At 35.6% G+C, this 14351-nt stretch overlaps 4 protein-coding genes, 2 non-coding genes and 1 pseudogene across 6 annotated transcripts; 5 read left to right on the plus strand and 2 right to left on the minus strand.

The window, feature by feature from the left end:
• Positions 1-1495: 1495 nt before the first annotated feature.
• Positions 1496-2043, minus strand: LOC125201889 (cysteine proteinase inhibitor 5-like). The gene has a single exon (XM_048100179.1). The coding sequence runs from the start codon at positions 2004-2006 to the stop codon at positions 1641-1643; it is 366 nt and encodes a 121-aa protein (XP_047956136.1). The 5' UTR covers positions 2007-2043; the 3' UTR covers positions 1496-1640.
• Positions 2044-2702: 659 nt separating this feature from the next.
• On the plus strand, positions 2703-3003 carry LOC125202606 (annotated as a pseudogene).
• A 1672-nt stretch (positions 3004-4675) lies between these two features.
• LOC125203457 (cysteine proteinase inhibitor 5-like) lies at positions 4676-5089 on the minus strand. Its single transcript, XM_048101806.1, has one exon. The coding sequence runs from the start codon at positions 5059-5061 to the stop codon at positions 4702-4704; it is 360 nt and encodes a 119-aa protein (XP_047957763.1). The 5' UTR covers positions 5062-5089; the 3' UTR covers positions 4676-4701.
• A 1962-nt stretch (positions 5090-7051) lies between these two features.
• LOC125202881 lies at positions 7052-7123 on the plus strand. Its single transcript, XR_007173217.1, has one exon. It is a non-coding gene; the product is annotated as a small nucleolar RNA R66 (small nucleolar RNA).
• Positions 7124-7202: 79 nt separating this feature from the next.
• LOC125202912 lies at positions 7203-7284 on the plus strand. The gene has a single exon (XR_007173242.1). It is a non-coding gene; the product is annotated as a small nucleolar RNA snoR118 (small nucleolar RNA).
• Positions 7285-8775: 1491 nt separating this feature from the next.
• LOC125210113 (F-box protein CPR1-like) lies at positions 8776-10240 on the plus strand. The gene has a single exon (XM_048109695.1). The coding sequence runs from the start codon at positions 8861-8863 to the stop codon at positions 10061-10063; it is 1203 nt and encodes a 400-aa protein (XP_047965652.1). The 5' UTR covers positions 8776-8860; the 3' UTR covers positions 10064-10240.
• A 1718-nt stretch (positions 10241-11958) lies between these two features.
• On the plus strand, positions 11959-13420 carry LOC125202206 (F-box protein CPR1-like). The gene is made up of 2 exons (XM_048100570.1): positions 11959-13164; positions 13279-13420. Exons 1-2 carry the CDS (start codon positions 12035-12037, stop codon positions 13316-13318), a joined length of 1170 nt encoding a protein of 389 aa, XP_047956527.1. The 5' UTR covers positions 11959-12034; the 3' UTR covers positions 13319-13420.
• Positions 13421-14351: the final 931 nt, after the last annotated feature.

The raw sequence follows: 14351 nt of genomic DNA on the forward strand, positions 1-14351 counted from the left end.
AAAGGCCATTTCTTTTATTTTAAGATCTGTTGAACTGAAAATGTTTTTCTATTTATATTTTCAATTTCTAATGCACTTAACTATATTATATTAAGTGTAATTCTATTTATATTTTCTATTTTTAATGTATTTAAAAATTTTAAATTATTTTTTCAATACATTTACTTTATGCATGTTTAAAATTTCTCAATTATTTTATAAAGTAGTAGTAGTATTTTAATCATCTTCTATTTTTTTTTAAAATAATTGAAATTTGTTGATTAAATCAATAGATGATGTGTTATTTAGTTTAAATAAATTATTCGTAATGTATAAATATGAGAACTTTCATTTTAACAGCGAAAGTTAAAATAGTAATATTAAGTAATCCGTTTTTATAGATAATAATGTTTTTTACCAGAAAAAATAATGAGGAAAAATAACGACGTAGAGAAGATAAATGATTAATTGTGGAGTTCCAAGTAGGTATTACTCTCTACTAAATTAATCGTACTCCCACAATGAAAATTCTAGATTCGCCACTGGCTGATCCCAACCCCTTTCTTATGTTATTTTAAGTGAATCAGTGAGTTGTGCATTGAGTGCAAATATTGTAAAGTAATACTTCCTTCATTTTGAGAAAGATGACTTCTTCCTTAGACGACTAATATTTTATCCAACTTTATTTTCTGTGTTAGTTAGAGAGAATAAAATTAAAAATAATGAATAAAGTAAAGATAAAAAGTATTTTCATTTTTAATAATACATCATTTTGCCTAGGATACACCAAAAGAAAAACTAACATCTCGTGACCATCTACAAATTTGACATTTTCTACGAAGCAAAAAGAAAGTTAATAAGAGATCATGTAAAGATTAATCCTTGGACCTTGGGTTTTGGACATTCTATGGGCTTGCTGCTTGTGTAAGAAATTGGAGATAAAAAAGAATAAAAACACATTCAAAAAAGAAGTCTTGAAAATAGTCTCATCTCGTCCACAAAATAATCTTAAAATCTTTGGAGAAAATACATTTTTTAGTTGCAAACTTTGTCGAAGTTTCATTTTTAGTCAATTATAATTTATAATAGCATTTAAGTTTCATAAACTTTAATTTAATAGTGATATATTCCACGAATTATTTTTACACTTTTTAAATTTTATTTTGGGCAAAAATACCCTCAAGGCTCAATACTATAAAGGACAACTTAGTCTATTTATTCTTCATTTTTTATTAAAATATTTAACTTATCAATTATTTCTTTCTTCTCTTCTTTTCTTCCTTCTCTTTTTCTTTTGTCAAGTTCAATTTTAGAAGACTTACGTCTTATTAGAGGAAGAAGAGAGAACGATGGATAAATAAATATTTTACTAAAAAAAAGAGAGTAAATAGTACATTGAATTATAGTACTCCTACTTGGTTAAAAAATTTACACTCTGAAATTATTAAATGAAATTTATAGACATCAAATAATACTCCTACTTAGAAAAATAGCTTATCATGAAAAATAGTTTCAATGAAAAGTGAAAACTAATAGGCATAGATATAAACGGCAAATTCTGCAAGCAGATTACAATAATCTCGAAATTTTATTTCACTTTAATACGAACTGATACAAAATGTAGCCAGTTTGGTAAAACAAAATTCTCGTATAATCAGCGATTAGGCTTTAATTGGGTCGAAGGAAGTGAGCTCTAGGGATTTCGGCGCAGCCCTGGAGTAAACCACGGCGGAGTAGGTTTTGGGGGCGGCGCCGCTTCCGTCCTTGGCGGAGATCTGGAGCCTGTAATTGATTCCAGCCACCACCTGCGTCTCTCCCTTCACCACACTCACGAAAACCAAGGAGGCGTGCGCCTGCTTGTTGTGCTCCGCCACCGCGAATTTCGCGATTTCGACGATCTCCGGCGCATTGGCATTGCCGATCGGGCGCCAGCCGCCGACGATTGGGCCACGCGCGGCGGAGATGGCGAGCGCAATTGCGAGAAGTGAGAGAGAGGCGAGGAGGATGTGGAGAGATTTGGGGGCCATGATTTTATTTTCTTTGCTTTGAATTTTGATTGTGGGTTGGGGACACTTGTATTTATAGTTGGATAACTTTTCCTTTCATTGAATTGTTTGGATTAGAGATATAGATGAAAGTTGCCTCTCTTGGTGACGGTTGAGCGGTCAAGTTTTAATTAATACTCCTTTCTATTTTATGATAATACAAATTTTGAAATATTAGTACTAAATTTTAATGTATAATTAAAAAAAAGTAAGACAAGGATTTAAAAAATATTATTTATATAAAAAACATGAAAATACAAAAATAAAAAGAAAAGCTACTCCACATGACAAATTTATGCCAATAAATGATTACAAAAAGGAGTAGTAAAAAGAGTAACACGTTTTGTAGTTTAGAATGCAATAAAACGGTGTGGAAAATAGTTGACTAAAATCAGATCTATATCTATCTATACCATCTATAATACCAATCTATAAAAAGAGAATTTTGAGAGATTTTGAATAATCATTTTATGATGAGGGATGTAAATATAATTAATATAAAATTTAGAAATTAGTTCTAATAAATATATAATCTTACTTAATTGGTCTCCCACATTTTTTCTTATTAGTGAATATTAATTTTCCATATTTCATATATACGTGAGTGAATGAGTGGGAGGTTAGCAAATATAATTTGATTCAATTTATCTTCTAAACGTTTCTACATTTCTATTTTCTTCTTCTTGGAAATTAAAAAAAAAAAGAGAAAAGAAAAATGAAAACAACAACTTTCATGAACATTATCGTGGCTATTCTTCTTCCTCCACCCGGTGTTTTCCTCAAGTTTGACTATAGGGTACTTCTATTTCTCTTTCTAATTAATATTCTTTTCTTTAATTTGATAGTATATAATTACCACTATATTTATATTTGATTTTGGTGAAATTAATAGGTTGAGTTTTGAATTTGCTTCTTATTGACACTTCCTTTTGGTTACATTCATGGAATCATTTATGCTATACATGTTCTCACACAGTAGACATATTCACCTCCCTCTCACTTTCCCAGGTAAATAAATACTTTTATTCTCTATTTGTTACTTTGATTGGTGTTAATTTGTAGTCAATACAACTTTATCTTTTTGATTTGGATGGCTAGGGAAGCCTCCACAAAATTATGCGGTATGAATTGTTCGATTGTGTACTTTCATGGGTCTTAAACATCTTATGTTTTGCTCTACGGATGATCGTTTTAATACATATTGATTATTGATTTTGTGCATTACAAATTGATTTTGTTCTTTATTTTATTGTAGTTTTAGGTGAGGCAGTTGGCTTTACCAACGAATTCTGTTGAAGAGTGACGAATTGTGAAGAATTGAAGGTTTTAGTTTATAATGATGAGATTGATTTTAATTTTAAAGTTAATGTAGTGTATAAAGAAGTTTTAAAAATAATGAGTAATTAACCATTGTATTTAATTCTTTATTGTGATAGATTTTTATCTTCCTACTCCATAATTTATTGTTTAAACATTATATTATGTGATTTATTTCAAATATCATGCTTCAATGTTGATCTGTATAAATTTTTTATTCTATAAGTAAAATTGTTACTTATATTGTTCATTGTTTATATTGATTCTAATTTGTTGAATTAATTTAAAATTTAAAATTAATATTTTAAAATATTAATCTGTGCATAGCACAAACGTGATACTAGTTTAGTAGTAGTATTTAACTTTGTTCCACGGTAGGTAAGATACTTTGTTAAGTATGAGTTTTAAAAACTGATAGTATGAAGTATATTTAAATTAAAATTGAGAGAAAGTAAACTAAGAGAGATGGATAAAGAAAAATCAATTTAATTATTTTTCTAAAACTCGTGTTTAACACTAAAAAAATGGCTCGTGTGTGGAGGAACGGAGGAAGTATATTATACTCCTAAAATATATATCTCTAAACTTATTAATAGTTTATTTTATACATTTTGTTATATGCACATTCATCATACAATATAAAATTATTAGTATTCCCTTATCTCATAAAAGTTGAGTCACTTTATTTTTTGGACTCGTTTTAAAAAAATATTAATAAATAGTTAGAATGAATAAATAGTAAAATAAAATCGAGAATAATGTAGATAAGAGTGTTTTCTACATTATTTTCGAATTTATTTTATCATTTATCCAATTTAGCTATTTATTACGATTTTTTAAAAATGAGTGGACAAAATGAAGTAACTCAACTTTTATGGAAGAGAGGGAGTATCTTTTAAGGACACTAAAATTGAGATCCAATTACTTGCATTAGATAGTTTTAGGATAACAATTTAGGATATAAAAAAAAGTGTCCCAAAACTAATGACAAATTAACTTAATCTTTTGGGGTTTTAAGTTTTAGGACGCTTAAGGGAGTATGATTTTTTAAAATGGTCGAAGGGAGTATGTCATTAAGTTATTAGATTTATAGAAACAGGTTCAAAACATAAAACCTTTATTCAAATATATAATCATAACAATTGTCTTAAAAATCTCTTTTCATACCTACGTTTCAACTTTCAATTACTTACTCCACTATTTTATTAACATACCAATATTTCAAAAAAATCTTCAAGCACATACAAAAATCTCGAAATTTTATTTTACTTTAATAATTCATTCACAGTCTAGCCAGAAAACTAAATTTTCTTAAAATCGGCGATCCGCATTAACCCTATAAAATATGCAAAATCGTCGATTAACCTTCAATTTGCTCGAATGAAGTGAGCTCTAGTGAAATCGGCGCAACCTTTGCATAAACAGCGGCGGAGTAAATTTTGGGGGCGGCGCCGCTGCCGTCGCTGACCGAGATCAGGAGGCGGTAATTGATACCAGACACCACCTGCGACTCTCCATTCACCACAGACACGAAAGCCAAGGACGCCTGCGCCTGTTTGTTGTGCGCCGCCACCGCGAATTTCGCGATCTCGACAATCTCCGGCGAGTTCGGATCGGCGATCGGGCTCCAGCCGCCGACTAGCGGGTGGGCGGAGATGGGAAGCGCAATTGCTAGAAGCGAGAGAGAGGCGAAGAGGATATGAAGAGATTTTGGCGCCATGATTTTCTACAATTTGATTTTGGATTGTGTTGGTGAATCACAGAATTGTGTGTGGGATGGTTATTCATTTATAATCGTGGATTAATTATGAGTAATTGTGCTTTTAACATAATTTTTTAATATATCGACCGTTTTCGCGATGAATTAAGTAAATTTATCAAGCATTAAATAAAATTAAGGCCGGATTAATTTGCTAGTATTTATTTCTTTTGCCATGGTAGTCAAAGAAAATTAAATTAAATAAACAATTATGTACAAGCATTCGCGCTCATGGAGTATCATCATATGGTCATCCAAATATAGATTATTAATAGTATGAGATTTTAATATAATAATTTACAAATTTGTTGAATAAATTTGGAGATTCTATATAAAAAAATGGCTCCTCTCCATGACAACACAACTTCATTTTAAATCTCAAATCAAATTCACTACTCACCTTTTCGTTTGCTACGTTAATAATTTACTTAAAACTTTAAAACATACCTTCTCCGGCCTATTTCAAATATTCATATTCATTTTTGTATTTTGTCTTTTAGATAAAATTTTTATATTTCTTTTAATTTTTTTATCTACTATTCTCTGTCTCATACACTTTATTGGAATATCTTTTTATTTAACCACTAGACAAAACTTCCTAAAATTACGTATACAAAATAATTAATGCTTCCCACTTATTTTGTATATCTGATTCGCTACGGTGGAAGATTTGCGCGCAAAATTACCAAATTGACTGTGAATTTTTCATTACAAATTTCAAACATACTTTCCCTCTGTAGTTCAAGAATTTCAGATCTGGTGTGGAGTGTGAAGCATCGTTCGAGGTCACCTGCACATCGGCAGCTAGATCGAGGCCATGCAAGTCACACGGATTAGGGTATTAGAGTTTTTTTTATTTGTTTGTTGATGTGGTTGTCTTAGAGATATTGTTTCTTCGATTCTCAGTTTCCTCGCCACCGCCGCCTCAGGTAACCGTCGATCTCTCACCACGTATATAATCACTTACAGATAGCTATTGTATTACTCTCTAATGTGGTCGCCAAAGAAGCACTGGAAATTAGGAAGCCAGGACAACAGCAGGAAGGGGAGGTCGTCGCACGATCTGAGAGCCATCTGCCTCGCGGCGGAGATTCCGCCGACGCTGAGGACGGTGCCATATTTGTTGACCGGTAGCGGATCCGCAGAGGCTGCGGCGGCATCGCCGCCGAAGCTGCTTCTCCACGTGACTATTCAGAGGAGCATCAGCGTGGTAAGAGTGGTGATGCCGCCGGAGGCGACGACGGAGGATCTGATCATCGCGGCGCTATGATAGTACGAGAAAGAGGCGCGACTGCCTCTCATTTGATCCAGCGACGAGAAGGAGGCGTGGCTGCCTCTCGCGCGTCTATATGTGATTGGGGTAGTTGGTGGAAATTGTAAAAAATGTCAGGAACATTATTGCCCATCACTAGCGGGTATATTGTCAACCCGACCCATAAAGTCAATTAGTGATGTTCATTTCGTGTAAACCAAACGTGGAGGAATAATATCAATGTGATGGGGTCACCCACATTCATCTCTTTCCTTAATTATTTCTGCCAAATGGAAATGTGCACAACCGAATGAGCCCTTATAGTACGTCATAGTACTAGTTGAATCAATATACTGGACAAAGTTAATAGCCATTAGCCCAACCAAAAGTGATAGCCATTAGCCCAACTAGTTGAACATACATAAGCCCAGTTTCCAAACCCTATTCCAAAAATCCCACTATTTAAGCCACAATAAGCCCTTCTCTTCATCTCATTTCTGTGTCTACAAATTTCCACAAATTTAGCTGAGAAATGCTTCCGGAGCTGCGAATTTAGATAATCACCTCCTTTTTCTCAATTTGATTTATATTCAACACAGTTTTATGATTTATTGTTAGAAATTCTTCACAGATTTTTTCTAGGTAATGAAATTTCCGATTTGATCAATTTTTTCTATTGAATCTGAATTTTTTGTGATATCCAATGATGGCATGTATCTTTGAGACCTGATTGTCAATTTGATGACAACTATAAGCATTTTCGCTGAGGATTTTACCAAAAATTCGAATTATTCAGTTGCTTTTATTAACATTTGATTTCATTTTCTAAATTTATTTTGATTCCTAATGTTGAGATGATGATCGCACTGGGCTCTGAGCAGTTAAACTGCGATATTGATGGATAATGCAGCCTAGAAAGCTATATCTGATCTTGATATTCATGGATTTTTAATTATATCGAATTCTTATGTTGTTTACAGCGTTAGTAACTGTATTAACTTCTGATTTAAAAAGATTAGGAATTTACTACTTAAATGACTGTTTCAATCAAATATGTATACAAAAATATATGCTGCACCAAAATCAAATTGTTATTGTATCGACGAATCTAAAACATTATTGATTTGTAAAACACATGTTTTTCAATTTGTTTTTTCAAGACCTCGACAATTCAGAAAGAGGAATCTTGAATTCAAACAACCCAAATACTAAGTCTTAAGCTGGGTAATTCTTGAGAGTCCAATCTTCGCTTTGGATGTCATCTTTTTTAGTGCAGTACTATACTGAACGATAGAGTGCATATTAATGTTAATAAATTAAGGTTTATATTAACGGTAACACGTCAAAGTGTCATACTCATTTTAGTCTGTCTCAATTACTTAGAATTATCTTGTTCTATAATTTCAAATATATCATATATTCTACTAACTTCATTTTACTCAACAACCAATGCAAGGTTTTGAGCCCAAGTGCCCAACCATCAGCTTCAAAGCCAATGACAACTAGCTTCAACTAGTGTATTATTCGACTTTTGAGATTTACCCTAGATGATTCGTATTTTTTAGGACGATCAGATGACCTACATAGCCGAAGAAAGCTTACTCTGTGCACTGGTAAGAGGTTGTGCGAAAGGACCGGGAACAGACATTTTAGTCAGTCGAGAATGTAGTGCTGGACTCAGTGATTGAGTGAACGAAGATGCTGCTAGATCAAGCCACAATGTGGTCATTAATCCCATACAAATGGGTGTACCGCATGGCAAGTCTTTGAAGCTTCGTGAATTTATTAGTACCACTAGAGGAAGAAGCCTATCTTCAACTCCAACACGATATTATTGAAGAAATTTGGCACGTAAACATTGATGTGCATTTGACTTTTATTTTAATGTTTGTTTATCGTTGTACTCCAAAAGTCTAATACAATGAAGATTTTCGTGTAAGTAGTGAAGTAGTGTGAAATCATAATTCTGGATATGTTTTTTTTAATATGTTTTTTTTGTCCAATTTATTTGATTTTTGTTGTTTTATACTCCTTGTGTACCCAACCACGCAATCGCTCTTATTTTATGCTAGTGTCATTTATTCATAGTCTCTATATATCTCTACTTTCTATTTATTTTGAAAAATTGTCACTTATTTTTATTTTAGTTTGTTCCTTTAAATTTGTCACATCCTAAAAAGAAATTTACAACTCAACTTAATTGAGACGTGTGAGTATATAAAAGGAAAGTATAATCCACATTCGACTCATTTTTTATTATATTTTATTATATTTTTTAAGATGTAATTGAAATGGACGGAATATTTGATAAACGGTCACAATTAAAGTCAAACAGTCACAATTAAAATTATTTATATTGAATGAAAAGATTATGAGATAGGATTAGAATTAATTATATAGAGATGAAGAGATATGAGATATTCTGAGGCACTAAGATGGGCAATGAGATAGTAGTAACTACTTATGTGATGTGGCATGGCAGGAGGAAAATGAAGATATTGATTTGAGATGGGCTCTCGTGAATGCTCTCGTAAACACCCAAACTCTTCTTCCAACCAAATCCAAAGCGCCGCCATGCCGTTTCTACCTGAAGAAATCGTCCGAGAAATTATCGGCCACCTGCCGCCAAAGGCGCTGTTGCGCTTCAGGTCCGTTTCCCGATCATGGCGATCCTTTATTGACAGCAAACAATTCATTCAACTGCATCTGCACAACTCCTTGAGATCCAACAGAAATCTCACTCTTTTAGTCGATTCATCCCGGTTTTACTACGTAGATCTGGATTCCTTCAACCAATTGCAAGTTGGAGACGCCCGAATCGAGCCTTTCTCCGTCAAAGGCTCCTGCAATGGCCTCGTTCTCCTCACCCCCACCTCCGGCGACATATTCCTCTGGAATCCGGCGATCCGTAAGCGGATCAAATTGGCCGCGCAGCCGCCGATTCCCTATCGATTTTTCAGATTCGACTCAGTGCAGCTGGCTATGTTCGCGCTGGGATACGATTCCAAACACGACGATTATAAAGTTGTTAGTGTTAATCAGGCTGCAATTGACAAGGATGGCAACACCTTCACCACGGAAACGACGATCTACAGCCTCAAATCCAATTCATGGAAGAAGGCAAAGGATTTCCCCTATTTGTTGCCACGTCACACTTCAAGGTGGGGAATCTACCTGAACGGCGCGCTCCACACCGTTGCGAAACACGGCGGCAACCCTGAGATGGTGATCATGGCGTTTGATCTCGGAAAGGAAGAGCACCGCGAGATTCCGCTGCCGGAACACAGCAGCGGCGCGATTCGTGGTTTGGAATCGGTGGAGGTGTTGGGAGGGCGTCTCGCGGCGGTTGTTCCTGGGAGGAAATGTAGCACTGAGATCTGGCTGATGAAGGAATACGGCGTGAAGCAGTCATGGATGAAATTACTGCAGCTCGATCCGCCGCCGCGCGGCGATCTGCGGCCGCTGGCTTACTCCAAGAGCTGCCGCGAGGTTTTGCTGAACGATGACGGAATGTGCCTCAGCTGGTTCGATCTGAAGAAGAAAACCGCCGCAATCGCTCGTGTTAGCGGCTTCAGCGCCTCGTTTGAGGCGAAGGCGGATGAGCCGTTTTTCGATACGGAGGTTGTTGTTGGGAGCCTTGTTTGGCCTTGTGTGGAGGAGCACAATGGTGTGAAGGAGATGAAGATAAAGAAGAGAAAGGTGGTTTGCTGATTTTACAATTTTGAGTGCTTTGGATATTTGTTTTGTTTATACAGTATTTCTCCTTTTTTGTTGTGATGTTTTGCTGGGATGTTTCTATCAAATGGTGATTCGAGCTAATTCTATGAAGAATTAACAGTGAAAGTTAATGGAGAAATGGAGGTTTATTACTACTATGATAATATTTCATTTTGCTTGTGTGAAGTGCTCAGTTTTTGGGCCATCAGCTCTTATCCATCTCTTCTCTTTATACTATCCATACTTCCAACAATTTTTAGTCGATCACTTCTCCACAAGTAGAGCACTATGTTGGTGTTGGTCCGGGGAAGGATCCAGTCGAACTGTAATCGACGAACCTAACCATCAACAAAGGGAATAGCTCAATAGCCCTATGATAAAAACCAGGAAAGCCAGCTGATCTTTTTGAACATGAGTTTATCAAGCAATTCATTCTCTTTATAGAGACCGCCATGAAACTCTTCAATGACGATGTTTATGAGAGCCTCCACGAGCTTCTTTGTAGGGCCAACATCTTTTGATTTCAACACCTTAACTCTGCCTTCTCTAAGATGGTTTATCACTGCCTCTGCCTCAATTGATCCTTCCGTCTTGAAAGAATCTACTTGAACTGTTTTGAAGGAATCGTGTTTGTAAGGTGTTGCAGTAGTAACGGAGGAGGATAGCGTTGAAGTCGGAAGTGACTCTGATGGTTGTGTCTCTATTGGATGAACTGAGTCAATAAGTTCTGGAAACAGAAATGGTGGTTAATCATCAAACACTTATTATCAAAGTATTCCTACCTGATGATTCACTATTCGAGCTTGTTATATGCAAGCAACATTAATGCAGGTAAAAGATCCTCAGAATATGATGAGTGAATTGCAAATTTATTACTACATCAAATTCATGATGATACTCACCAAAATCCAAAAGCAATAGTAGATAATACTCTTATTTCATGGCACAAGAAATGGAGTTTGTCCATTATCTCACAGAAATCTCAGTTATTTACTAGGAAATCATCAAACAAAAATGTTACTAGTATTGAATTTGTCAAAACATTCAAGCTTCCTACTGCTAAATATTCCCTTTCTCCACCATTTGAAGTCCAGCTTTATCATTTCAGTTTGCTTGTTATTAGCAATCACAGTTCATTTTTACTATAAAGATTGATTTCATATTCCACTATGTTTTCTCACCCACTTTTCTTTATAATATTTCTTAAAATTCGTGCCGAATTAAAATAAAACTCCTAATGACGGACGAATGGAGTACTAGACACAAGGAAAATAGGAAAAGATAAAAAAATAAATAACAGCTAACGTGAGAAAAACACAAAAATGAAAAAAAAAACTAAAAAAGATGTTAGTATATATTGAGTGTGTATATTATGTGAATTCTCTATGTATTCAGTGAGTGTGTGCGATTACATATAATGTGTGTTACGACTTTAATTACTTCTATACGACTTTAATTTGCATATAGTGTGTGCATACCATGCGTATTGTGTGTATATATATATATTCAGTGATTGTGTGTGTGTGTGTGTATTGTAGTGTATATCTAGCATTTGTGTCATGCGCAGTGTGGATTTAGTGAATGTGGGTATTGTTGTGTATGTTGTATATAATACAATTTTTTTAAATTAAATTTAATTCTACCAATTTATTTTACCAAACATAAAATTTTAAATTCAGTTCCATAGATTATTTATTCCAATATAATTCTTATCACGTGTACTGAATATAAATCTCGGCTGGAAACCTTTGAAATGGGCCCCTCTCTCCAAGCAGCCCATCAACTTATGTTAGGAGCTCATGAGTCATGATACATTCCAACCGAAAATAATTAAATTAAACATAATTTGCGGGAGTAGCCGAGCAGTCGTCGAGTATTTGATACTCCACTTCAACAGTCAGTCCACTCTCCTCGATATTCAAATCCAAGTATCCAACATCCAATCCAAACTCTCTCAGCCCTACCATGCCGTTTATACCTGAAGAAATCGTCAGACAAATTCTCTGCCGCCTGCCGCCGAAGGCGCTGCTGCGTTTCAGGTCCGTCTCCAGATCATGGAGATCCTTAATCGACACCAAACAATTCATTCAACTGCATCTGCAACACTCCTTGAGATCCACCACAAATCTCACCCTATTGCTCGATTCATCTCCATTCTACTACGTAGATCTGGACTCCTTCAAGCAATTGCAACTCGGCGACGCGCGAATCGAGACATTCTCTGTCACAGGCTCCTGCGATGGCCTCGTTCTCCTCACCCCCGCCTCCGGCGACATATTCCTCTGGAATCCGGCCATCCGGAAGCAGCTCAAATTGGCGCCGCAGCCGGTGATTCCCGCTCGATTTTTCCGATCCGAGTACGGCCAGTCTGCATTCGCGCTGGGATACGATTCTAAACACGACGATTATAAAGTTGTTAGGGTTAGTCAGGCTGCAAACGACATAAATGCAGACGCCTTCACCATAGAAACGACCATCTACAGCCTCAAATCCAATTCATGGAAGAAGGCAAAGGATTTCCCCTATGTGTTGCCACGTCACACCTCAAGGTGGGGAATCTACCTGAACGGCGCGCTCCACACGGTTGCGAAGCGCGACGGCAAGCCTAAGACGGCGATCATGGCTTTTGATCTCGGGAAGGAGGAGCACCGCGAGATTCCGCTGCCGGAATACCGCGGCGGTGGTTTGGGATCGGTGGAGGTGATGGCAGGATGTCTCGCGGCGGTTGTTCCGGGGAAGAAGGGAAGCACCGAGATCTGGTTGATGAAGGAATACGGCGTGAAGCAGTCGTGGATGAAATTGCTGCGATTCGATCATTTTAGTCGCGATCTGCGGCCGCTGGCTTACTCCAAAGGCGGCGGTGCTGTTTTGCTGAACGACGATGGAATGTGCCTCAGCTGGTACGATCTGAAGAAGAAAACCGTCGCAATCGCTCGTGTTAGCGGCTTCAGCGCCTCGTTTGAGGCGAAGGCGGATGAGCCGTTTTTCGATACGGAGGTTGTTGTTGGGAGCCTCGTTTGGCCATGTGTGGAGGTGCCTCGAAAGCACAATGATTCGAGAAAGGATGAGAAGGAGATGAAGATGAAGAAGAAAAGGTGGTTTGTTAATCCTTTTTTCTACTTATCTTGATTCTTGATTGTTTTCAATTTTGAGTGCTTTGGGTATTTGTTGTGTTTATATTTGCCCTCTTTTGTTGTGATGTTTTGCAGGGATGATTTTCTTTCAAGCGGATTCAAGCTAAGGCTATGAAGAATTAACAATGATGGAGAAAAGGAGGTCGATTAAGAAGTGCTTGGTTTATTTTGTGAAAATGTTATGAGACTAAAATGAAGTGCTTTTCGTTTGTTTGAAGTGCTTATTTCTTAGAATGCTCTATAAAAAAATGTGACCATAGTTTTGGAGAAATAAAGAAGAAAGGGAAATTGGAGAATTAGATAAATGGAAAAGAGAAGAAAATTACATGATGACGAAGAAGAGAGCATAGCTTTTAATGAGAAATTTGGAAACGAGTGAAAATTGAAGAGACTCTGCATATTGAAGAACAGTTCTTCTCATCTAAAATTACTTTAAAATCAATCTTTTCTTTATAAAACATGCACACACTGCATTTACACTCGACTTTCAATCTATTGGAATTTGTGTGCCAATCTATATTTGAGACGTCCTAAAAAAAAAAAAAAGCTATCGCCAATTATTTATAGTACTAAACTCAAATTTACTTTTAGCGTACTTCACACCAAAATATAATTTTACTCAAATGATTTATATCAAACTCAAATTTGACATAATTTTTTAGCATGTCTTGCAAAATTTTGAAGTAACTTTAGTGTACACCCATATTTGGTGATTTTCCGTAGAAAAATGCAAAAATGTGATTTTACAATATGATTAGATAAGTTTTCTACACAAAAAATGAGATTTGGTGTATGATTAGAGATATTATTAGCAATCAAATTGGTAGAATTCTACTATTTGATCATTTTATACGAACTTCATTAATTGATCACTTTATTTAATTGCAGAAAGACTGAACTAAAATGACCTCAAAATGAACTATGTGTGCTGTCTAATAATGAACTACTTTTTGTTCGATGGTTCGACATTAGGAATTAGTTCTATCTATATCACAACACTATATATATACATGTATGTTTATATTAAAATGACAATCCAACTAAAGTGACAACCTACCACCATTTGTAACCATCACATCCGTTAAATGGATGGAAAGGATTGTATTGTAGGATTGGAGTACAAATTGCTTGCGTTTGAAGAAAATATT

Source organism: Salvia hispanica, chromosome 1 (genome assembly GCF_023119035.1).
Source record: "Salvia hispanica cultivar TCC Black 2014 chromosome 1, UniMelb_Shisp_WGS_1.0, whole genome shotgun sequence".
Classification (NCBI taxonomy): Eukaryota; Viridiplantae; Streptophyta; class Magnoliopsida; order Lamiales; family Lamiaceae; genus Salvia; species Salvia hispanica.